The 25597-nt window shown below is 39.9% G+C and overlaps 1 protein-coding gene across 1 annotated transcript in view; it reads right to left on the reverse strand.

The window, feature by feature from the left end:
* The window catches only part of LOC308618412 (angiopoietin-1 receptor-like), a 110982-nt gene that overhangs the window by 19836 nt on the left and 65549 nt on the right, over window positions 1-25597 (reverse strand). The window contains exons 7-13 of the mRNA XM_081236212.1: window positions 24778-24906; window positions 21569-21720; window positions 19456-19600; window positions 14086-14247; window positions 12167-12301; window positions 8178-8465; window positions 6157-6456 (exon numbers count right to left, since the gene is read on the reverse strand). Coding sequence (XP_081092338.1) covers window positions 6157-6456; window positions 8178-8465; window positions 12167-12301; window positions 14086-14247; window positions 19456-19600; window positions 21569-21720; window positions 24778-24906 — 1311 coding nt within the window. The remainder of the gene's footprint in view (window positions 1-6156; window positions 6457-8177; window positions 8466-12166; window positions 12302-14085; window positions 14248-19455; window positions 19601-21568; window positions 21721-24777; window positions 24907-25597) is intronic.

The raw sequence follows: 25597 nt of genomic DNA on the forward strand, positions 1-25597 counted from the left end.
TACAGGATAAAGCCAAGGAGAAACATGCCAAGACACATATTAATCAAACTATCAAAAATTAAATACAAAGAAAAATTATGAAAAGCAGCAAGGGAAAAGCAACAAATAACATACGAGGGAATCCCCATAAGGTTAACAGCTGATCTTTCAGCAGAAACTCTGCAGGCCAGCAGGGAGTGGCAAGACATATTTAAGTGATGAAAGTGAAAAACCTACAACCAAGATTACTCTACCTAGCAAGGATCTCATTCAGATTCAACAGAGAAATTAAAACCTTTACAGACAAGCAAAAGCTAAGAGAATTCAGCACCACCAAACCAGCTCTACAACAAATGCTAAAGGAACTTCTCTAGGCAGGAAATACAAGAGAAGGAAAGACCTACGAAAACAAACTCAAAACAACTAAGAAAATGGTAATAGGAACATACATACTGATAATTTCCTTAAAAGTAAATGGATTAAATGCTCCAACCAAAAGACACAGACTGGCTGAATGGATACAAAAACAAGACCTGTATGTATGCTGTCTACAAGAGACCCACTTCAGACCTAGGGACACATACAGACTGAAAGTGAGGGGATGGAAAAAGATATTCCATGCAAATGGAAAGCAAAAGAAACCTGGAGTAGCAATTCTCATATCAGACAAAATAGACTTTAAAATAAAGACTATTCCAAGAGACAACGAAGGACACTACATAATGATCAAGGGATCAATCCAAGAAGAAGATATAACAACTGTAAATATTTATGCATCCAACATAGGAGCACCTCAATACACAAGGCAAATGCTAACAGCCATAAAAGGGGAAATGGACAGTCACAATTTAATAGTAGGGGACTTTAACACCCCACTTTCACCAATGGACAGGTCATCCAGAATGAAAATAAAGAAGGAAACACAAGCTTTAAATGACACATTAGACAAGATGGACTTAATTGATATTTATAAGAGATTCCATCCAATAAAAACAGAATACACTTTCTTTTCAAGGGCTCATGGAACATTCTCCAGGATAGATCATATCTTGGGTCACAAATTGAGCCTTGGTAAATTTAAGAAAACTGAAATCATATCAAGTATCTTTTCTGAGCACAACACGATGAGACTAGATATCAATTACAGGGAAAAAACTGTAAAAAATACAAACATATGGAGGCTAAACAATACACTACTAAATAACCAAGACATCATTGAAGAAATCAAAGAGAAAATCAAAAAGTACCTAGAAACAAATGACAATGAAAACACGATGACCCAAAACCTATGGGATGCAGCAAAAGCAGTTCTAAGAGGGAAGTTTACAGCAATACAATACTACCTGAAGAAACTAAAAAAATCTCAAATAAACAACCTAATCTTACAACTAAAGCAATGAGAGAAAGAAGAACAAAAAAAAAACCCTCAAAATTAGCAGAGGAAAAGAAATCATAAAGATCAGATCAGAAATAAATGAAAAAGAAATGAAGGAAATGATAGCAAAGATCAATAAAACTAAAAGCGGGTTCTTTGAGAAGATAAACAAAATTAATAAACCATTAGCCAGACTCATCAAGAAGAAAGGGAGAAGACTCAAATCAATAGAATTAGAAATGAAAAAGAGGTAACAACTGACACTGCAGAAATACAAAGGATCATGAGAGATTACTACAAGCAACTATGTGAATAAAATGGACAACCTGGAAGAAATGGACAAATTCTTAGAATAGCACAATCTTCTGAGACTGAACCAGGAAGAAATGGAAAGTATAAACAGACCAATCACAAGCACTGAAATTGAAACTGTGATTAAAGATCTTCCAACAAACAAACGCCCAGGACCAGATGGCTTCACAGGAGAATTCTATCAAACATTTAGAGAAGAGCTAACACCTATCCTTCTCAAACTCTTCCAAAATATAGCAGAGGGAGAAACACTCCGAAACTCATTCTAGGACACCACCATCAGCCTGATACCAAAACCAGGCAAAGATGTCGCAAAGAAAGGAAACTACAGGCCAATATCACTGATGAACATAGATGCAAATCTCCTCAACAAAATACTAGCAAACAGAATCCAACAGCACATTAAAAGGATCACACACCATGATCAAGTGGGGTTTATCCCAGGAATGCAAGGATTCTTCAATATATGCAAATCAATCAATGTGATACACCATATTAACAAATTGAAGGAGAAAAACCATATGATCATCTCAATAGATGCAGAAAAAGCTTTTGACAAAATTCAACACCTATTTATGATAAAAACTCTCCATAAAGAGGCATAGAGGGAACCTACCTCAACATAATAAAGGCCATATATGAAAAACCCACAGCCAATACCATCCTTAATGGTGGAAAATTGAAACCATTTCCACTAAGATCAGGAAAAAGACAAGGTTGCCCACTCTCACCACTATTATTCAACATTGTTTTGGAATTTTTAGCCACAGCAATCAGAGAAGAAAAAGAAATAAAAGGAATCCAAATCAGAAAAGAAGTAAAGCTGTCACTGTTTGCAGATGACATGATATTATACATAGAGAATCCTAAAGATGCTCCCAGAAAACTACTAGAGCTAATCAATGAATTTGGTAAAGTTGCAGGATACAAAATTAATGCACAGAAATCTCTTGCATTCCTATACACTAATGATGAAAAATCTGAAAGGGAAATTAAGGAAGCACTTCCATTTACCATTGCAACAAAAAGAATAAAATAACTAGGAATAAACCTACCTAAGAAGACAAAAGAACTGTATGCAGAAAACAATAAGACACTGATGAAAGAAATTAAAGATGATACAAACAGATGGAGAGATATATGATGTTCTTTCATTGGAAGAATCAACATGGTGAAAATGACTATACCACCCAAAGCAACCTACAAATTCAGTGCAATCCCTATCAAACTACCAATGGCATTTTTCACAGAACTAGAACAAAAAATTTCACAATTTGTATGTAAACACAAAAGATCCTGAATAGCCAAAGCCATTCTGAGAAAGGAAAAAAGGAGCTGGAGCAATCAGGCTCCCTGACTTCAGTACAGGTAAAAGCTACAGTAATCAAGACAGTATGGTACTGGCACAAAAACAGAAATATAGATCAATAGAACAGGATAGAAAGCCCAGAGATAAACCCACGCACATATGGTCACCTTATCTTTAATAAAGGGAGCAAGAGTATAAAATGGAGAAAAGATACCCTCTTCAATAAGTGGCACTGGGAAAACTGGACAGGTACATGTAAAAGAATGAAATTAGAACACTTCCTAACACCATATACAAAAATAAACTCAAAATGGATTAAAGTCCTAAATGTAAGGCCAGACACTATAAAACTCTTAGAGGAAAACATAGGCAGAACACTCTATGACATAAATCACAGCAAGATCCTTTTTGACCCACCTCCTAGAGAAATGGAAATAAAAACAAAAATAAACAAATGGGACCTAATGAAACTTCAAAGCTTTTGTACAGCAAAGGAAACCATAAACAAGATGAAAAGACAACCCTCAGAATGGAAGAAAATATTTGCAGATGAAGCAACTAACAAAGGTTTCATCTCCAAAATATACAAGCAGCTCATGTAGCTCAATATCAAAAAAACAAACAACCCAGTCCAAAAATGGGCAGAAGACCTAAGTAGACATTTCTTCAAAGAAGATGTACAGATTGCCAATAAACACATGAAAGGATGCTCAACATCACTAATAATTAGAGAAATGCAAATCAAAACTGCAATGAGGTATCACCTCACACTGGTCAGAATAGCCATCATCAAAAAATCTAGAAACAATAAATGCTGGAGAGGGTGTGGAGGAAAGGGAACCCTCCTGCACTGTTGGTGGGAATGTAAATTGATACAGCCACTATGGAGAACAGTATGGAGGTTCCTTAAAAACGAAAAATAGAACTACCATATGACCCGGCAATACCACTACTGGGCATATACCCTGAGAAAACCATAATTCAAAAAGAGACATGTACCACAATGTTCACTGAAGCACTATTTACAATAGCCAGGACATGGAAGCAACCTAAGTGTCCATCAACAGATGAGTGGATAAAGAAGATGTGGCACATACGTACAATGGAATATTACTCAGCCATAAAAACAAACAAACTACAGTCTGTCATACAGAGTGAAGTAAGTCAGAAAGAGAAAAACAAATACCATATGCTAACACATATATATGGAATCTAAAAAAAAATCGTTTTGATGAACCTAGGAGCAGGACAGGAATAAAGACGTAGACGTAGAGAATGGACTTGAGGACATGGGGAGGGGGAAGGGTAAGCTGGGGCAAAGTGAGAGAGTAGCCTTGACATATATACACTACCAAATAGATAGCTAGTGGGAAGCAGCTGCATAGCACAGGGAGATCAGCTTGGTGCTTTGTGACCACCTAGAGGGGCGGGATAGGGAGGGTGGGAGGGAGACGCAAGAGGGAGGAGATATGGGGATATATATATATACATATAGCTGATTCACTTTGTTATACAGCAGAAACTAACACAACATTGTAAAGCAATTATACTACAATAAACATGTTAAAAAAAAAGAGCTGATGGAGAAAACCTGAGGATACCAATGGGACAAGGAAAGAAGGAAGGAAAGAAGAGAGAGAGAGAAAAACCATTAAGTTTTGGACTCAGGTCAAAATAAACTATTAAAGACTATGGTATAACCTCTCCACTTCTTTCCCTTATTTAAATTCAAATAAAGATAAATTCAATGTATTTTTATGAGAAATAGCATGTAGAGCATGATCCTATCTTTTAACAATTATTCTTTTGTGATTAGCTACCTTTCCTTCTATCTCCGTTTTATATGTGCATAAAGAGATGTCTGAAATGGGATGATAAGGGCTTTCTAGTTTTGTTACATCTTGTCTTTAAATTTTTCTCTTTGTGTTTTATTTATAACTTGGATTTAGGGCCTGTACATGTTTTACCAAAACACAAGTAACTATAGAAATTATGCATTTATTAAGAGTGTCATGTGAAAACTACTGCATACAATTCTCTATAATTGGCAGACCCATCATTCCTTGCAGATTTCAAACATGTTCCAAAGAATCATCACTGAGAACAGGGCTTGCTTGATTTTATTTCTTAAGCCCTAGGGAGGCCTCAAGAGAACCAAGAAGTTTTTAGTGCTATAACATTTTCTGTAAAAATACTCTGGTCTGAATTATAAATTTGCAGAAATCACCATTTCCTTCTAATGTCCCTCTAGGTACATTGCCTTGCACAAGCTGTATAGTGCAGAGCGCGAGGAAGTGCAATTTCAGACAGAACTCAGAGGGAAGGCTCTCCAGGAGCTGCAGTTCTTCCCACCCCCCGGGGTCCTTGTTCACTAATTACATTCAACAGGTTTTACCAATCACAAACACTGGAGAGGATTAAGAGGTACAACCCTCCAGTTATGAAATAAATAAGCCACGGGGATGTAATATACAGCATATGGAATGTAGTCAATAATATTGTAATCACTTTGTATGGAGACAAATGATTACTAGCCTTATTGTGGTGATCATTTCATAATATATGCAAATGTCAAATCACTATGTAGTGCTCTTGAAACTAACATAATATGGTACATTACATCAACTATATTTCAATTTCAAAAAATCTCAAACACTGCGCCTCGTGTGCTTGGCACTCTGAGCGATTTCTATCTCAAAGGGCTTATTCTCTCTGGAGTGGGGGTTAGCGGTGGACGTGGAGACATCATAACCTGGATCTGAAAAGTAAAAGAAAACTCGGACTAGCATAGTGTCATCCAAGCTAAAAGAGGGTTCGTTCTGAGAAAGAGTGGAGTGTGGTTCCTGGAGTGCCCACTGAAGCACCACGCAGGGCTGTCTCCACTAAGCTGGGTCCTCTGTCTTCCTTCTGCATGGAATCACATTCATATCCCTCAGAGTTTCAATTGCTGGGTGGGGAGTGCTGATGGGCTAAGTTCACCTAAGTTTTCATGATAGATAACAGATCAACGGGCTATCCTTCCAAGGGGCATTTTCATTCCAAGGACCTCTTTAGAGATGGTGACGCCTACCAGCCCATTATGTCACATGATGCAAATATGGGGTAAATATCGTAAGACAGTGGGGCTTTTCTGATACTCTCCAGAAATAATTCTATGTAAATACCTGTCCACTCTACCAACCTTGAGATTCAGAAAGAGTCATCAGTTCATGAGAAAAGGTTGGATTGCTTGACCCTATGTTGTTCTCTGCAAAGATGTCCACCTGGTAAGCTGTTTGGGGCTCTAGGCCCTTGAGCTGATACTGGGTGATGGTGGCATTCTTGATCTTCACATCAATGTGCTGGTCTTCATTCTTGCCCTGAACCTTGTAACGGATGATAATAGAAGAAATAGAATAGCCATCCAGGATTGTCCAAGAGATCACAGCTGAGGAGTCTGTGATGTTGGAAATCTTGATGTTTTCTGGTTGAGGAGGGAGAACTAGAAATTTAAAACAAACAAACAATATTTTACTTAAGATATATTACCATCTCTATGATTAATATGCTTTTGAGAGAGAGTTAATATCAGCTCATAAACCATGAATGGCTAGTAAGTGTTATCTCAGAGGGTAACTCCAACCAGTTGGTAGTGGACTCGACGCAGACTTGACAAGTGGCTGCAGACAGGAAAACGGCAACACACACACATCACATATTTGCCATCCTTAAACTAAATTAAGACCTCGGAAATTCTGTTACTCCACAAACTGCTATTACACTGTTTTTGATACTAAGGAAAAATGTTGAGAGCTGACATTTATAGAGGCCCTTCCATATAGTAACTCATTGACTCCTCATAACAATCTTACTGTAAGTATTGAGGCTCAGAGAGATTAAGTGACTTGGCTGAGGTCACACAGCTTTTAAGAAATAGATTCAAGTAGAAGAAATAAGATTCCTGTTAGTCTGCAGTTAGCCACTGGTCCATAGGGCCTATCCGTATTAAGCACTTGTTAGAAAATATGTTAAGCACTTAGCAGACATATTCAAAAAGCAAGATGGAGACTATATATGCATATGCACACTTATGGATGTACTTAATGTATTAAAATTATACAACATTGAATGGAAAGATACATAATAAACTCATAATTTTGGTTGTCTCTGGGGAGAGGGGAGAGAATTAGATTGGGGATGATGGTCAAAGAGGATTTTGATATATCTGTATTGTGGAATTACTTCCACAAAAAGGCTGAAAGCAAATATGACAAAATGTTGAGTTGTTAATTCTATGTGGTAGAAATGTAGGTTTTTGTTGTATTATTCTCTGCATTGTCCTATAACTTCTAAATGTCAGAATTTTTTAAAGATGAAGAAGACATCCCTAAACACAGACAAAACCGTTGAGACTTCCCCATGTTATTGATACAAGAGAGTGCCTGGAAAAACAAGAGCCAGTTTACACACCTGTTACTGGCAAGGTGGCAACTCAGCTGCAGAAAAGAACCTCAGACTTTGGGAGTTGACAAGAGACCACAGGATGCTAGCATAAGTGACGGTTGGTGTGACCCAGAAACACCTAATCTTTCCAAGGACTCCAAAATGCACAGACAGTTCTAATGCAGTGAATCAAAATAGAACTCTCTGGTTCATGATGAAAAAGCTTTCAATTCTACAAAGAAATCCTAGAAGTTCCAACTAATTTTTAATGACCAATATGAGATTGAGAGAAGCCTGAACTGAAGAATATTTTGAAAGAAAAGTTGTTTTATTACTCTCAAATATAGACTGTAATGCCAAGAATTGTCTGTTTTGAAGATTTTTCAAGCAGAGTTCTTTGGCTTTTAAGATTAGATGAATTAGATGAATCATCATCTGTGTGCAACAATCCTAAAAACTGTCATATAACAGATTCAACAAGCCCTAGAAAACCTTATTCATGTTATTAATTTACTTAATAAGTAACTCTATAGAAAGGAAAGGTAAATTTTAGCACAGTCCTGCCTGAATTATCACAAATCCAAACACATGAAGAGTTGGTATATATTGCAGGTTGCTAAAATGATTTGATGTGTTGGTGGGGGGCACTAATGAGCCTCCATTCACAACTAACTACCTTTTATGGTTTCTAAGAAGCAGACTTGAAGTGACGGGAGCTAAGTCTAAACAGCAGCAGCCAAGTGTCATTCAGGCAAGGCTGGGGCATCATGAGGTACTTACTGTCGCTAAGGGTCCAAGCGATGAGATCTTTGCTCCATTCCCCCTGGGCCTTGGTGTTGACTCTGGCTCGGACTATGTACTGCTCCCTGGGCTGTAAATTGTTAAGGAGCACTGAAGTCAAGTTGCCTGGCACTTTAATATTCTGCTGATCACTATTCATTAGCACAGACCTCCTCTCAACTTCAACATAAAAGTCATCTTCTGAGCTTGGAAATATGGGTTGCCAGGTCAAATTTAGAGTGGTCTGACTTTTTGGCAGGAGACTGAGACCTCTTGGAGGAGGAAGACCTAGGAGAAACCAGAATAATCATTGTTTTTATATAGGGTGAAGGTAACAACAGCCCCGAAGGACAGCTTTATAGGATAACCTTGGCTCCTAGAATAATATAGACTTTCACAAGCTATCAAAGAAACACACGCTACCAGCCAGGTAATACGTTTTCTTTTTCCTACCAGAACAGCAAAGCTTTAAAATATTCTAGGATGTAGCTTGAGTAATTGTAAGACAGGAATACAACCCCTTTGAAGGACAACTTGGGAATATTTTCCAAGAACTCTAGAAATGATCATATACTTTGGGAGAAGAGTCTGACTACCAAGGATTTATCCTGAAGAAACAACTCAAAGGAAGCGAAAAGCTAGGTGCATGAAGATGTCCATTACAACATTGTTTATAATAACAAACACTCATAAGAAACCAAAATGCTCAAAATAGGAAAATGCTTTAATAAATTATGATATAGCCATCCAAGGGATTAAAAGTTTATTGGAAAAAGTACAAAAGCCTCTCCAAAACTTATAACACACGAGAAAAAACTCTGCTTACCACTTGGTAAAAGCCATGTCTACAACTGGTGAAAAAGGAAGGAAACTGATGAAAATGGAAACACTGGATTTGCCAAGGTCCTGGGGTTGTAGGTTCAGTGTTTCTGTTCCCATTTTGAGTAATATATTGTAAAGCAATTTCAGGGTTACTTCCCCTTAGCAAGGACAATTTCAGACATGACAACACTGTGATGGCTGGGCCAGGCTCCACACTGCTCTGATCACAGCAAGGTTTGGCTCTGACCACACGCCGTGTGGCCATAATCACCCCCAAGAACCTGGGCTACCAGAGAGGTAACTGAATGGAAACAATATGGGTTTTGAAATCAAGGAGGCAGGATCATGCCCCTTTAGTTTTGTGACCTTGGGAAAATTCATAACCTCTCCGAGTTCACATGTAGCATGAAATGAAAATACTCATCTTCCAGACTCAGGAAGAGAAATGAGATAGTGAAGGTGAAAATGCTTGGAAGGTGTTAGGGGCTCTGTCAACATTTTCTCTCTCTCTTCCTTCCTTCCTTCATAAAATATATTGGGCCAATGGACAGTGGAGGAATCTGTAAATTTTCAGCTAATAATAGTATATTGATATTTTAAACTTCAGATATAAAGTATTTTCAAAACATAGAATAGTGATCCTCTACTCATGCATTCTTGGTGGGGACATTATTGCCCCTAAGGGGGCAAAAATTGGTTCTTGGGGTATGAGAAAATTTTAGATAATGACAATTGTTTATGAAGGGCCACAATATATAAACAGATCTGTGGTATTACAATTCATGGCAGAAGAGACATTAAGACAAAACAGAGATTTTGTCTTAAGGACAAAACTATCTAAGAAGCTCTTTAGAGGGTGATAATTTAAAAAATTACAATAAGGTAAAGAATCTGAAAAAGAATGAATATACGTATAACAATCACTTTCCTGTACACCTGAAACTAACACAACATTGTATATCAACTATATTCCAATAAAATGAAAAAAAAAGTTTAAAAAAAATTAAAAATAAAAAGGTTGAGAAACTTGGTTAGAGGTGAGAGGAAGGGTCTGTTTCCACCCAGTGGGAGAGGGACTCTCACTGGCCAGTTCTGACCACCCTTAGATGAGGGAGAACCAGCAATCAGGTCCTGCCACCTGCTGGGCATTATGCTACAGGTCTTATTGGTCTTTTCTCCATAACCTTTGCAAATTGAGAGAGGTGATGTCACCTCCTTTTGCTCTTCTCTAAAGTTGAAGTTCCAAAATAAGCCACCTGGAGTGGGTAGATAGGCTTACGATGACAGCAGACAGAGGGCGGACTGATGGTGTGCAGCAAACATGTAAACCTTCTAAGCCTGTGCCTGGTACAGAGAAGCAAGCCCATAAATGGTCATTTCCTTCCCTTTGGGAGCATGACTTACCCTTCACCCCTCCCAACCTGCCCTCTCTCTGCCATGTGTTCAGAGTATCTTCTCTCCCCTCCCCTCCTGGCCTTCCCAGCCTTTATCACTCAACCAACACATTTATAAATAGTGCAGCTGCCAAATGAATTTAAAAACAAACATCAGCAAAATTCAAATGCTGGGAAAAGATGAACCTTCAAGAATTCCCTTCCCGCCCACCCCTGAGAACTACTTTGAAATATATTCCAAGACATCTCTAAATACATCCTGGCTGGAACATATTCTGAGAGCTGAAGACAGCACAGGACGGGTCTGTGAAGTGTTTGATGTTCTGTTCCATAAACACTTTCCATCTGAGTCAGATTATGGCCTTCCCCTTTTGATTCATCAGCACTGCTCTAAGAGAGAATTAACTACTATTTGCCTTTTAGCAGCAACCTGATGACATATTAGGGGCCCCTTGGATCATAGTCATGGAGATTCCTTTATGCTCTAAGTCATACGTAGTCTCCAGTGTTATTTTTGGTATTTACTACCTGGTGGGTTCCCAGGAAGCCATTCCTTACTTGTGCAATGCTTCTACAAGCATCAGAGTAGCTACTGAGTTTCATTTGGTTCTTTAAGGATGCTGCTGGTCAGATGCACCCTAGGTGGGGAGTGTGGAGGGGAGAGTCTCTGTTAGGGATACACAACCCCTGCAGAAGAGCCTGATGCTCTTCCTAGCTTCTCAGTAAATCATTCCATATCCTTCTGCTTTTAGTAAATGGACTAAAAATAGGAAAACTCATCAACTGGGATAAGGACATCGTGCCTTTGGACTCCCAGGTAAAAAATACCTGGATATTTTGTTTCTCCCAGGAGAAACAAAAAGATATCAAGTCTGAAGATCTAGTATGGCAATGTACCCAATGCATTACCATGGGCAAGTTATTAACCACTCTGGGACTCTACTTTCTCCAGTTGCGGCGAGGGGGGGCCGCTCTTCATTGCGGTGCGTGGGCTGCTCATTGCAGTGGCTTCTCTTGTTGTGGAATGCGGGCTCTAGGCTCATGGGCTTCAGTAGTTGTGGCACGTGGGCTCAGGAGTTGTGGCACACAGGCTTCAGTAGTTGTGGCTTGCAGGCTCTAGAGTGCAGGCTCAGTAGTTGTGGCACACGGGCTTAGCTGCTCCGCAGCATGTGGGATCTTCCAGAGCCAGGACTCAAAGCTGTGTCCCCTGCATTGGCAGGTGGATTCTTAACCACTGCGCCATCAGGGAAGCCCAGAACTGCTGTTCTACAGGTAAAAGCCTTTCATTCTATTTGATGTTTTCACTATGTGCGTGAATGACTTCGAAAAACTAGAAATTACTTTTTAAAGTAAATAAACTGGGATTTCTGGAGTATGTATGCGGCAAGAGCCTGTCTTGGGCCCTTAAGATGGAAACAGGAAGCTGGTGGTAAAACTCGGGAGCCAAGACGGAGCACAGTTGCTGCTAAGTAAATCCCAACTCCTAAGGGATGTCCCTGCCTTCCTGAAGGGTCATCTGCTTCCTTCTCTGTCCCAGTGGATTGCTGCAGACCCCCTCCCCCAGGGAGACAGACCAGGAGTGCAGCCCAAATAAAGGACCGGTTTGGCTCCAAGTTGCTAGCCTTCCTGTCACTTTCCCACCCATTCAAAAGCAAACCCCTTTCCACCACCATCCCACTCACCCACCACCACCCTTCCTGGTCTTCCTTCCTCTTTCCCCTTCCTCCCCCACCCACCCAGCTCCTGAATAAATGCCTGTTTGCTTCAACTGACCGATGGAAGCTGTTGTGAACCGCCTCACGGGTCCAGGATGCCCTTCCCCGCCCTCTCCACGCCGGACCAGCTGCACGCAGAGCTCGTATTCTGTCCGAGGTTCCAAATAGTTGAGGGTAACAATCTCATTTGTCACTGAGAAGAGGGAAAGTTCAGGAAACTTCAGTTGGCAATCTTTTACATTCTTTAAACTGGAATGTTGTTATTGTGAGGTGAACTAATGTTTGGTTTTTAAAAATACAATGTCTGAGTAGAACAGAGAGGCAATCCCATCTTCAGGGCCTCAGTGTCCCTAATATAAGGAAAATAAGGCTTTTTCATGTAAGTATCTCTGTGCCACTTACACATTTCTGCTCTAGTGTGTTTGTCTTTTCATTTGTAGAGTAAAACCACGCAAATCTTCAACTATATGGAATACCAATCAGATTTAGAGGAAAAACTCAATTAGAATAATATTAAATAACTTCTGTTTTCAAGTACTTACAGTGATGGCAATCAAGCTATCAAGAGAAGAGACCCTTGACGGTATGCTTACAAGGACTAGACAGTGAACTTGTGACACTCATGTCATAACAAATGAAGCGTTCTGAAGTACTTGAAAATAGATCCCATAAGCAAATGACATATGCTTCTTTTCTCCTTAGCTATTCTATTTTGCCACCCTGTTTCTCCGTGGATATTGCAAAGGTAGATTTTTGCCTTACCATATGATAAATTCCTAGTCGGTAAGAAAACGTATTGGACTGTGTTTAAGGTTTTTTAGAAGACCACTTCATAGATGTCCACAAAGAGATGATGGATTATTAACACCATGTTTTTTTAAAAAGACCTAGCCATCCACAACAGAAACAGCAATCCATTAAATTAGCCTTATGTTGCTGGGATTCTGAATTTTGGCTGAAGCTTTAAAAGAATGTGAAGAGCTCAGTAATGATACCAAGACATTATTCAATATACCCAAATCAGCTAGTATTATTAAGCCAAAAACCCTCTTTTTCTTCTCCTTTTTTGTAACTTTGATTATCGACATCTCATGGGTAGAGGGCGCTTTTTAGGAAGTCACAGGCATAGTGAGACTAAAGTACTGGTGGAGGGCTGCACATTCCCTACAAGCATGACAGTGGCAGGTCTCGCTATAAGATGGTGCAATTAAAGCAGCTGGCTCAATAGATGATGCTCAGCTTTCTTTTTTTAAAAAATGTGATTTTTACATCATCATGCAACAAACAGAACTGTCATTTGTGTTTCAAAATAAATTTAATTTACAAATAAATAAATTTAACTGCATGAACTTTTGACATTTTATTACATTTTGGGGTGTTTTTCCCAAAAGTTGGGGGAGGGGCATGTACCTCTCTTTGCCCACATCCTCTCCTCTTCCTGCCACAGCCCAAACACTCTGGTCCAAAGTCCTCTCAAAACCTCTGTGAGTTAGGAGCCTGCAGGCAGGGCAAGACTCAAATACTAAAAACAATAAACTTGATACAGCAGGAACAATCACCCTTCAGATGTAAGCAAATTAAGTCTCTGCCTTTCCAGCAGGCCCTGGATTTTCCTCTTACCATATTCATGGCATAAGCTTGTATCTTTCACCGTGACCAAGCAAGATAGAGTCAAAAAGGGATTAGAGATCCAGAGAAGCCTGGAAAGAAAATATTGATGCAGATAGTAACTCCTGACACAGGCGTGTTCTGTGTCCCATTTTACATCATGACTTCCGAAAAGATAGCCCCAGAACTCAGAGGACCACCTCCTGCCCCCCAACTCCTTCTTGAATACTCTGAAATGGAATCCACTGCTACAGCCCCTACCTTGGGGTAGAGGGTTGAGACTGGGAGAGAGGATTTCTATATTTGGGGAAAAATTAGTTTTTCGTGGTGCCCCATCTCCAGCTGGAGCCTTTCCTTTCCAAACCTTACCTTGAATATGCCGCCAAGCCTCATAATGATTAACAGGTTTGTAGAGAAGCTTCTTGGATTTGATTGGTCCATCCCCAAAGTAAGGCTCAGAGCTGATGTTGATGACAGCAAAGTTATGTCCGGTGTCAATCACGTTTGGGGCATTCAAGGGCTTTGGAAGAACTAAATAAAGTGTCAAGAATCAGATCAGTCCTTACACTTTGGGGTTTTACTGCTGTTCTGAGATGGGGGTAGAGGATGAGTACCTTTACACTCCCAACAAAGCCCTCTTAGCGTTCTCTGCTCAGGTTCCATGTAGTTGCCGTCTCTGTGATCTCCTGGTTTGCTCTTGCCCCTCCAACTCACTATCCACAAAGTGCTTTCTTAAAATACGAGCACTCCTCTGCTCAAGACCTTTCAATGGGTTTCCACTATGTTTCAAATAAAATCTAAAATTCATACCAAGACCTGCCAGGGACGATAGAGCCCCTGCCTCCTCTTCAGCTTCCTCGTTCCCTCACCTAATACCCTCCAGTCCCAGTGACCTTTCAGTTCATTCAACTAACAACGCACCAGGCTCCTTTCTGTCTCCGGTTCTTTGTTGAGGCTGTTCTCCTGCAAGGAATGGTGTAGACTTCCCATGATTCTGCAGTTAACTCTTACTCATCATTCATCTCTCAGCTCTCATGTGACTTCCTCACAGGGGCTATCCCAGAACCTTGGTTAGGCTCACGTGTCACACCCTTCCACAGAACCTTTTCCTTCACTGCAATTTTCAGAATTTATTATTCTTAGTGATTTGGTGTGATTATTGAATACCAGTCTTCCTACTAGGCCACCAGACTAAGTCTGTCCTTCTGTCTGTCTGTCTCTCTCTGCTTAGAACAACATCAAGTTATTCTCTTACAGCTCCGGAGGTCAGAAGTCAGACATGGGTCTCACCGGGCTAAGATTAAGGTGTTAACAAGGGCTGTGTTCCTTTCTGGAGGTTCTAAGGGAGAATTTGTTTCCTTCTTTTCAGCTTCTAAAAAACATCTGTATTCCTTGACTCATGGTCCCTTCCTCCATCTTCAAAGACAACAAAGTCATGTGTCTCTGACCCTTCTTCCATTGTGAGATCACTTTCTGACAGTCTTTAAAGACTCCTGTGATTAGAGTGGGTTCACCCAGATAATCCAGAATCATCTACCCATCTCAAAGACCATGTATTCCCAATGGGACTGAAAAAGCACTCCCAACAAGGTGAAAATTGGTTCTTGGGGAAAGAAAAATTCTTGGATATTACAATGGTTTGTGGCCTTCCTAAGGGCCACAGTATATAAATAGATTTATAGTATGTCCACAATATTAAGCAAGTTCTGGTTTGAAAGGAAAGGACATCTTGTCAGGCTGTCAGTATCCCCATTTATTCAATTGTAGAAGTAGCCCAACTAACTTTGTACTTGCTTTGAGTCTTAACTGAGCTCCTGTGAATCAGAGGTCCACCAGAATCCTGTGCCCTGGGTCATCAAGAACACTTATGGGAATGGGGTGGCCAAGAAAGAAGACAGATAGTGAGTCTATCTCTTCTGCTCATGCGCACACTCCATTGTGTCACTGGACTTCACTTACGAAAGTCAAAGATAAAATTTCAAGTTGAAGACAACAGAACATTAAACCAAGTGCAGGGCCCTGTGTGGACAGGTCATAATCCCATGAAGCCAGCCCTGCACATCACTCTTCCTGTATGAGAGGAGGGTTGCTGGGTCCAGCTCACATGCAAGGGGAAGCGGTTACACAAGGTCATGAATTCCACAAGGCAGGGGTCATTAAGGGACACGTTAGATACTTCCTACCTCATCCAATATCACTTTTCTCTTTTGACTTGTTCCCTTCTCCCTTGCACTCTATAAACAGCACCTATATTTGGAGATAGGGTCTTTAAAGAAGAAATTAAGTTACAATGAGGTCTACAGTCATTCCTAATCCAATATGACTGTTGTCCTTATAAGAAGATTAAATTAGGACACACACACAGAAGGAAGACCATGAGAAGATACAGGGAGAAGACAGCTGTCTACAAGCCAAGGAGCAAGGCCTCAGAAGAAACTCACTCTGCCAACACCTTGATCTCAGATCAAGGTCAGATTACCTTGATCATCTAGCCTCCAGAACATCGAGAAAATTAATTTCTGTTTTTTTGTTTTTTTTGTTTTTTTGCGGTACGCGGGCCTCTCACTGTTGTGGCCTCTCCCGTTGCGGAGCACAGGCTCCAGACGCGCAGGCTCAGCAGCCATGGCTCACAGGCCCAGCCGCTCCGCGGCATGTGGGATCTTCCCGGACCGGGGCACGAACCCGCGTCCCCTGCATCGGCAGGCGGACTCTCAACCACTGCGCCACCAGGGAAGCCCCTAATTTCTGTTGTTTGAGCCACTCAGTCTAGGGTACTTTGCTACAGCAGCCCTAGCAAACTATTACATGTGAATATAACACAATTTACTTATCCTTTCTAACGTTGATGGATATTTGGGCTATTAGGAATAAAACTCCTCAGAACATTACTGAAGTGTATTTGCTTTTAACATATGCACTCATTTCTTTTGAGCATAAACCTAGGTGTAGAATTATCAGGTCACAGTGTAGGTGTATGCTTAGCTTTAATATATATTGCCAGTTTTCCAAAGTGGTTGCTCCAGTATGTACTCTGGTAGTAAAGTCTAGTACAGTCAGCCTTCTGTATTCAGGTTCTGCATCTGCAGATTCAACCAAGAGCAGATCAACATTCAGGGGGAAAATTTTAAAAAACTCCAGAAAGATCTAAAAAGCAAAGCTTGAAATTTGCCATGTGCCAGCAACTATTTACAAAGTATTTACATTATAGTTACTATTTACATAGTATTTACATTGTATTAGGTGTTACAATAGTCCCCCTTATCTTCAGTTGATATATTCAAAGACCCCAGTGGATGCCTGAAACTGCAGACAGTACCAAACCCTATATACACTATGCTTTTTCCTATACATACATACATATGGTAAAATTTAACTTATAAATTAGGCACAGTAAGGGAATATTCAAATTGCCAGCATCACATTAGGTTAAATAAACGTTACTTGAACGTAAGCACTGTGATACCATGACAGATGATATGGTAACTTAGACATCTTCTAAGTGACTAATGGGTGGCATGCACGAGACAAAGGGAGGATTCACATCCCTGGCAGGATGGAGTGGAACAGTGTGAGATTTCATTATGCTGCTCAGAACAGTACACAATTTAAAACTTATGAATTGTTTATTTCTGGAATTTTCCATTTAATTTTTTGGGCTGCAGTTGACCGTGGGTAACTTAAACCGTGGAAAGTGAAACCACAGATAAGGGGGGACTATTGTTTAAGTAATCTAGAGATGATTCAAAATATACAGGAGGATGTGCGTAGGTTGAACGCAAATACTATGCCATTTTATATAAGGGACTTGAGCATCAATGGAGTTTGGTATACAGGGAGGTCCTAGAACCAATCCCCTACAGATACTGAAGGGCAACTGTATCTCTGTATCTATATATTTTTTAAATACTATGATTAAAGACACTGCTTAATTTACCTAATGGCTATTTCCATTTTATATGTCAATATGACAGTGAAGAGGCATCAGTGACTTAGAACTAGAGAGGTTTCTGTGCACTGATGTTGTGTGCTGTGTCTTTTATTTAAAAAATAAAAATTAGGGGCTTCCCTGGTGGCGCAGTGGTTGAGAGTCCACCTGCTGATGCAGGGGACACAGGTTCGTGCCCCGGTCCGGGAGGATCCCACATGCCGCAGAGTGGCTGGGCACGTGAGCCATGGCTGCTGAGCCTGTGCGTCCGGAGCCTGTGCTCCGCAACGGGAGAGGCCACAACAGTGACAGGCCCGCGTACGGCAAAATAAATAAATAAATAATGAATAAATAAATAAATAAAATTAGAATCAGTACCTCTTCTGAATCTTAGCAACATGGCTTTTTACTTATTATTATTTACTTTCTATGGGCAGCAAACATTTCAAGAAGCTTAAAAATAACATAATTTGTCTTGTCTGTATATCATTTCCTTTCTTCCAAGAACATGTGTGATGTAAGAAATTATTTTGATCGTGTTAATGTTCTACTGAATAAAATAGATCTGGGATTTTCCAGTAATCCAAAAAAATATTAAAGATTCTGAGGTGTTTTATATGGGTTCTCAGGGCAGAGAATCCAACTCTATGAGGCTGTATTTATGCTCCTACTATTCTTGACCTTTTTTTAAAAAATTATGCTCTGGGTGATTACATTCAGTTCATTTACAGAAATTACCTCTGGGATCACCCAAAGATTCCTAATCAGGTAGTGAAATAGTTTACATACTAATCAGCTTCTGTTATCTTGCTTCCTTATCTGTAACACAAGAGTCTCAGAAAGCAAAATGATCTACAAAAGATGATGCAGGGTTTAGAGTCAAGACCAGGTTCAAAACTAAGATTGGCTGTTTGCCAGATGTGTTACCTTAGACAAGTCACCTAAACCTTCTGAACCTGTTTATTGAAAGATAAAGTGGGGATAACAATACTACTGTACATTGTACTCATAAAATTTAAATAAGATGAATAAGCACTTAGCTCAGTGCCTTTCTAGAGTATATACCACAGAGTTGTTAGGTGTTTTTGTCTAAATGGATTAAAAAGTAACTTCCAAATTTAAAATTCTTTGTTGTATCTTTGTACACCAACCAAGCTAACTTGGATTTACTTCCACTTTATTTCTTCCCTGCACGCCTCAAAGGTACACGCATCCACTTAGAATAACTCTGAATTTTGAAATACTAATTCATAGTAGGAAGAATATTCAGAACTCTGAATATGGGAGAAAATCATTCATGTTAATTGTATAGCATAGCCTGGGCTTCATATTAAGTGAGTAGTCCTCAAAATGAAGATTCTCCAAATTATTCTCTACAGTGAATAGGAAGTCACGACAATGATAAGGTTAAACTTTTTACAAAATAAAATCACTACCAGACACTTTATGCCAGACACAATTCCACTATTTAACAAATCTTCTCAATAACCCTCAGTGGTAGATAAACTAAGCTGTGTTTACAAATAAAGAAAGGCTCAGAGAGGTCAAATTCATTTGCTCAGGGCCACACCCAAGTTTACTAGCTGTTAGCAATGAAAATCAAACCCAGGTCTATGTAACTCCAAAGGGCATAAACTTAATCCCTCCTTTCCATTTTAATGCACATAATTTTTTTTTAAGGCTTAGTATCCTGGAGAACATCCAAAAGGCATTTTAGTGGTCAGAGAGCATTTCTGTTTAGAAGCAGCACCCAGTGATACATAAACACAGCACCATCAAGTTTACAACCTCTTTCCCTGGAAAATGGACCTTACCTTTAACAGAAAGGTTGAAAGGCTTTTCCACCATCCCAGCCACCGTGTTCACACTGCAAACCCAGACTCCTGAGTCAGGGGGCAGGATCCGGTGGATCGTGAAGGTGGCCACTGAGAGATGACCCGTGTGGTTAAAGTCTTTCGGCTGGAAAGGTCAAAAAAAAAAAAGCTTCTAGATATGTATAAACACAAAGGTTCTTAACACTGACCCCATCGCATTGTTAAATAAGGAGTTTTCTAGGGGAGATCAAGAAGATCATTGCAATGCTTGTATAAGCATTGGCTTATTTCCAAAGCTATTGTAGTAGCCCTGAAAGTTTACGTTGGATTGATGCCCTCGCAGATCCTGCTGTTGTATTTATGTGTTTGGGAGTGTGGGGCAAACACTTCCAAGCAAAGAGTCTAAGTCCTTCTAAACTGCTTCTGGTAACATTTGTTCCTTTCTGGTCCAATACAGAGATGGTTGGGTGAGAAGACAAAATGGCTTCTTAAAGTGTTTGAGGGGCTGCCGAGTATGGTATTGTGGAAAAAGTCAGGGCTCGGCAGACACACAGACCTGAGTTCACATCCCAGCTCTGCCACTTTTGACCAATTCCTTAGTTACTTAACTTCACGCAGCCAGTTTCCACTTCTGCAAAAAGAGGACAGGTAATGTAAAGTAAGATGTGTATAGTATGGTCAGCCCTCACTAGATGGTAGCTGTGACTTCCACTGACGCGTGGATACGCCAACAAGATTTTGGAAGCTGTCAGTTGGCTTCTACTACCTAATGGATTATTTGAGTGGAATCAGGGACATCTGATGTGTGAACATTCTACATATCCTGCCCTCAAGAGGTCATTTGGATCTGCCTTCTGGTCAAGTTGATTTTCAGTCAGCTTTGAGAGAAAAATAAGATGACTATTTCAAAATCTTAGATAAGAAAATACATCCATTTCCTGAAGATCACTTGTGACACAGAGAAATTTGAGGTAGTTCCTGTCTCTGCTGCCTTTGGGATTGCTGGGACAGGGAAGGGAAACGTATCGGAAGAGTAGCTTGTTCCTTTCCAGCAAAGAAGACCGCTGTGATAGCACCCTAACCAGTGGTGGACACCAACAGTGAGGACAAAGTGCAGAGGCAGAGACCCAGGGTATGTATTCAGACCGAAGGGAGTCTGTGGGTCACAGGTTCTGGAGTGGAGGTGTGGGATCAGGTCTATCTAGAGTCAAATGGATTATGCTGAACTCTCCTCTGCTTTCTGTCAAAGCTAACAACACCCTAGCTTAGGAGGATGCAAGCCATGAATGGAATCCAGCCTTTAGCAGGGTGAGTGCTACACTGAAAATATCTAGTAGTCTAAGGAGGTCAGATTAAGAAAACAGCCACTACGTAGAACAGTATGGAGGTTCCTTAGAAAACCAAAAATAGAGCTCCTGTATGATCCTGCAATCTTACTCCTGGGCATATATCTGGAGAAAACGACAATTCGAAAAGATACATGCACCCCAATGTTCATTGCAGCACTATTTTCAGTAGCCAAGACATGGAAGCAACCTAAATGTCCATTGACAGATGAATGGATAAAGAAGATGTGGTATATTTATACAATGGAATATTACTCAGCCATAAAAAAATGAAATAATGCCATTCACAGAAACATGGATGGACCTAGAGATTATCATACTAAGTGAAGTAAATCAGACAGAGAAATACAAATATCATATGATATCCCTTATATGTGGAATCTAAAACATGACACAAATGAACTTATGTATGAAGCAGAAACAGACTCATAGACATAGAAAACAAACTTGTGGTTTAGAAAACAAACTTATGGTTACCAAAGGGAAAAGGGGGAAGGGGAGGGATAAATAAGGAGCTTGGGACTAGCAGATACAAACTACTATATATAAAATAGATAAACAACAAGGATTTACTGTATAACAGGGAACTACATTCAATATCTTGTAATAACTTATAATGGAAAAGAATCTGAAAGAAATATATATGTATAACTGAATTACTTTGCTGTACACCTGAAACTAACACAACATTGTAAATCAACTATACTTCAATTTATAAAAAGGCTATAATTTGTTCTACAGAAGAAAAGAAAAAGAATAACTCTTACATGGAGCACTGTCCCATCTGGCTTCACCAGGGTCATTTCTTCATTAGCAGGCAGCGGCCAGCCAGATGCTTTGCAGATGGGGATAAATTTACCACTGTTTACTTCTATGTGATCTGGCAAATCCTCTATCTTTGGGGTCATCCTTGGCATGCCTGAATGAAGGAAAGAGCACTGTGAAATCTAATCTTTAACACAGCAGAAATAGAAATAATAAAAGTAGCTACCGTTTAGTAAGTCATGCACTGGGCAAGAACTTGGCAAATATTATATTGTTTTATCATCACATGATAAACTTGCGGGGTGGGTGCTATTCCCATTTTAAAGATGAGGAGACTGAGGCTCTGAGTTCAGGTTCAAGCTCAGATCTTTATGACTCCAGAATTCACACTCTTTGGCCATAATGATGTACTTTCTCAGTGGACCTAGGAGATACAGTCTCAATATTGAAAAAATCATCAGCACCACATCTCTGCAGATCTTACTGTCCACTCCCCCTCTTGCTTTTTAAGGGAATTTTTTTTACAAAAACAAAAACTAGTTCTTCTTTCACTCTGCAAGCCCCCAATACTGCCGATCAACAATATGTCAAGTTTTGATATCTGAGAGATGTCTCATTAATTGGGAAGTCTGCAAGTGGCCGATGATTAATTATATTCACATTTACATTGAAGAAGTAAAGTGGAATAAGACTCCCCCAAATCAATTTCCCATCAATAGCCAAATAAAAAATACTGCTGCCAATATGGAAAGGAAAAAATGTCTCTGGTATCAACAAAGGTATCAGGAGCCCTTGCTTATTATCTGCAGAGTAGAGAATGAATAATCCTGAAATGTAACAATTTTATTCTGAACTGTAAGGTCTTAGAGAATTTTGGAACATGTGTAACTAAATGTAAGACGTGACTGAAAACAGTCCAACACTTAGTAAAGAATGTAGGAGACGGAGATGCACTTAAAGCAAATAAGGGAAACATTGGAAAAGTGGCTTAGTCCTTTCCAGCAAAAAAGAACAGCAGTCACCTACATGCTGTTCCATATCAGCGGTGGGTCAAGGTAAACACATCAATATTGATATTTTATATTGATATCCTATTTCTCAGGCCTCGAATGAAACAGGTGAAGTGTATGGAACAGGAGGGAAAAAGATCTAATAGCCACAAAGATAATTCCTTGATGTATCTGCAGACTTGGAGAGATTGTGATTAGAAAATTTGCCAGACTGTTCAGCCTACATAATTATTGCCATCGGAATTCTTCAACGTGCTTTGACATTTTCACACCATATCTTTCCTTCATTGTCCCCTTGCAGTTTCTGCAGCTGGATGGGGGTGGAGGAACAGCTAGAGGGTGGAAGAGGGTGTGAGGGAAAGGGAGCTGCTCCCCAGAAGCCCGGAACCTGGTTCTAAGTTTGAGATTCTCACACTTTTTGTAACATCAGCCTTGGAACAGAAAGGAGGAAGTGGTGCAGAAAATCCAAATCATTAAGCTTGTTTATTGCCCACTTTCAATCCATGTTCTGGCCCATAGCCTTTCCTTCCCTTCCTAGACCCTCCCAGATTCCCGCCCTGTAACAAAGTCCAAACGCTGGGGAAGAGGAGAAAGTATAAAGCTGACAAGCTAAAGCCTTTGAGAAAACAGTTGCTATTTCCCCACATATTTGTTCTGAGTTTTAAAACTCACAGGCAGAAGACCATAAATGTCTTATTACTCTGAGTGTAGATTTCACTGGACATATGTTATTTATATTTGACTGAAAAAGTAATATATGTTTATTATTTTTAAATTTTGAAAGTATGCTTCTTCAGATTTTAAAAAGTATATTCTAGGGTAAGCATTAGCAAACTTTCTTGAAAGGACAAGATAATAAATATTTTCAGCTTTGCAAGCCATATGTTCTCCGTGGTAACTCCTCAACCCTGTTGTGTAAGAGCAACCTTACACGATATATTGTAAACAAATGGGCATGGCTGTATTCCAATAATTTTTTTTTATGAGAACAGATAGATGGTTGGGCAATAAAAAGGAATGAGATACATACTGACATGTGCTACAATACAGATAAACCTCAAAAAAAGTATGGTAAGTGAGAAAAGCCAGCCACAAAAGACTATGTATTGTGTGATGCTATTTATAGAATAGGGAATATCAAGAATAAGTAAATCTGTACAGGCAGAGAGTAACTTAATGGCTGCCAGGTGCTGGGAGGAGGAAAGAATGGGAGTTACTGCTAATAGGTACACACTTTCTTTTGGTAAAATGAAAACATTCTAGATTATGGTGATGGTTGCACAACTCTGTAAAAGCATCCAATTTTACGTTTTAAAGGGATGAACACTTCATGGTATAAAAATTATACCTCAATAAAACTGTTCAAAAAAAAAGTACGCAAGGGACTTTCCTGGTGGCACAGTGGTTAAGAATTCGCTTACCAATTCAGGGGACATGGGTTCGAGCCCTGGTCCGGGAAGATCCCACGTGCTGCAGAGCAACTAAGCGCATGCGCCACAACTACTTAACCTGAGCTCTAGAGCCAGGAGCCACAACTACTGAAGCCCACATGCCTAGAGCCCATGCTCTGCAACCAGAGAAGCCACTGCAATGAGAAGCCCATGCACCGCAACAAAGAGTAGCCCCCGCTTGCCTCACATGCACAGCAACAAAGACCCAGCACAGCCAAAAATAAATAAATAGATAAAATAAATTTATTAAAAAGAAATTGTACACCAGATTTGGTCTGTGGGTCAGTGTTTGCTGACTTCTGCCCTACAGTAATTCTGAACTAGAATTATTTAAAACTTCATTTTGAGGATAATACTTTTCATTTTTTCCTTTCATTATATCTTTCTTTTTAAAAATATCTTTTATCCAAATCCATTCCACATAATTCTTCCACTGTTGTGGATATCCAGGGAAAAGGCTGGTCCTAGAGAAGAGAGCAAAAGCAAAAGGCAGAGTTCTCAGCTGGCCAGTTATCACTTAATGTGCTACAAAGAACATATGGTTTATTCCGTAGTGGAAAGGCCAGTGTGAGAGTCCATAGAAAAGATTCAGAAAGCTGTCCTTTAGAACATGGTATATATTCTTCCCTACTTCAGGATGGAAACAGAAGGAGTTTAAGAATCTTGGGCTAGTGGGGCAAGAATTATGCCAGGAAAGCTTGGTTCAGACATGCTGAACCTGGCCCTGACTACCGTGTTACCTTGCTTTACCTTCTTTCTCACACTGGAGCCCTTGGTGTCCTGGAGAGCAGAGGCATCCTTGGAACCGATCACACATCTCCCCATTGGTGCAACTGCACCTAAGCTTACAGTCTGGTCCATAATAACCAGGCTGGCATGCTGTAAACAAAGACATCAAAAACCAGCGTTAAGATAGGGAAGGAGGAAAACTCAGGCTATAGGTGGCTAGTTTTACTTCTTTTCTCCAAGCTACCAAGTAGTATTATTTATCTGAATTACCAAGAAGTTAAAGGGTTGAGGAATTCTGCTTCCAGGACAGTTGAATAAGCTCCTATCAGGTCACCCTTCTCAAAAATAACAACTCTATTTTAAAAACAACTACCTGAAAGCACTGAAGAGTGATGGGAGGAGGGACAGAGGGGACCATGCAGGTTCTGAGGGGAACTGAAATTTGGAAGATGGGAATGGTGTGCTCCCCATTTTTCAGCTTTTAGTCTAATGGTTGGTACAGTTGACATTATGTGGGGAAGCTAGGACCCCAAAGAAAACCTGTAGTCTTACAGACAGAGGAATCTTAGAGGACAGAGTCAAAGCAACTACAGCCTCTGGAAAGTGAGAGGGAAAATCTAGAAAGGAAGAGCCAGAGGGAGGAAGTCCCAAATCTTTGGCTGACCCCAGAACCACACATGTTAAGTGCAGACTTGAAGCAACCCAGCTAAGGCTAAAAGGAATGAACTGGGTTTGAGTTGATGCCTGAGAGTCAGAGTTTGCAGTTTGAGTCATGCCAAGCTGATTGCCTGATAGGACATAATGAAACAAAATCAACATTCTTCAGAGAAATATATCATAT

The sequence above is a fragment of the Mesoplodon bidens genome (assembly GCF_964165515.1).
Source record: "Mesoplodon bidens genome assembly, chromosome: 6".
Lineage (NCBI taxonomy): Eukaryota > Metazoa > Chordata > Mammalia > Artiodactyla > Ziphiidae > Mesoplodon > Mesoplodon bidens.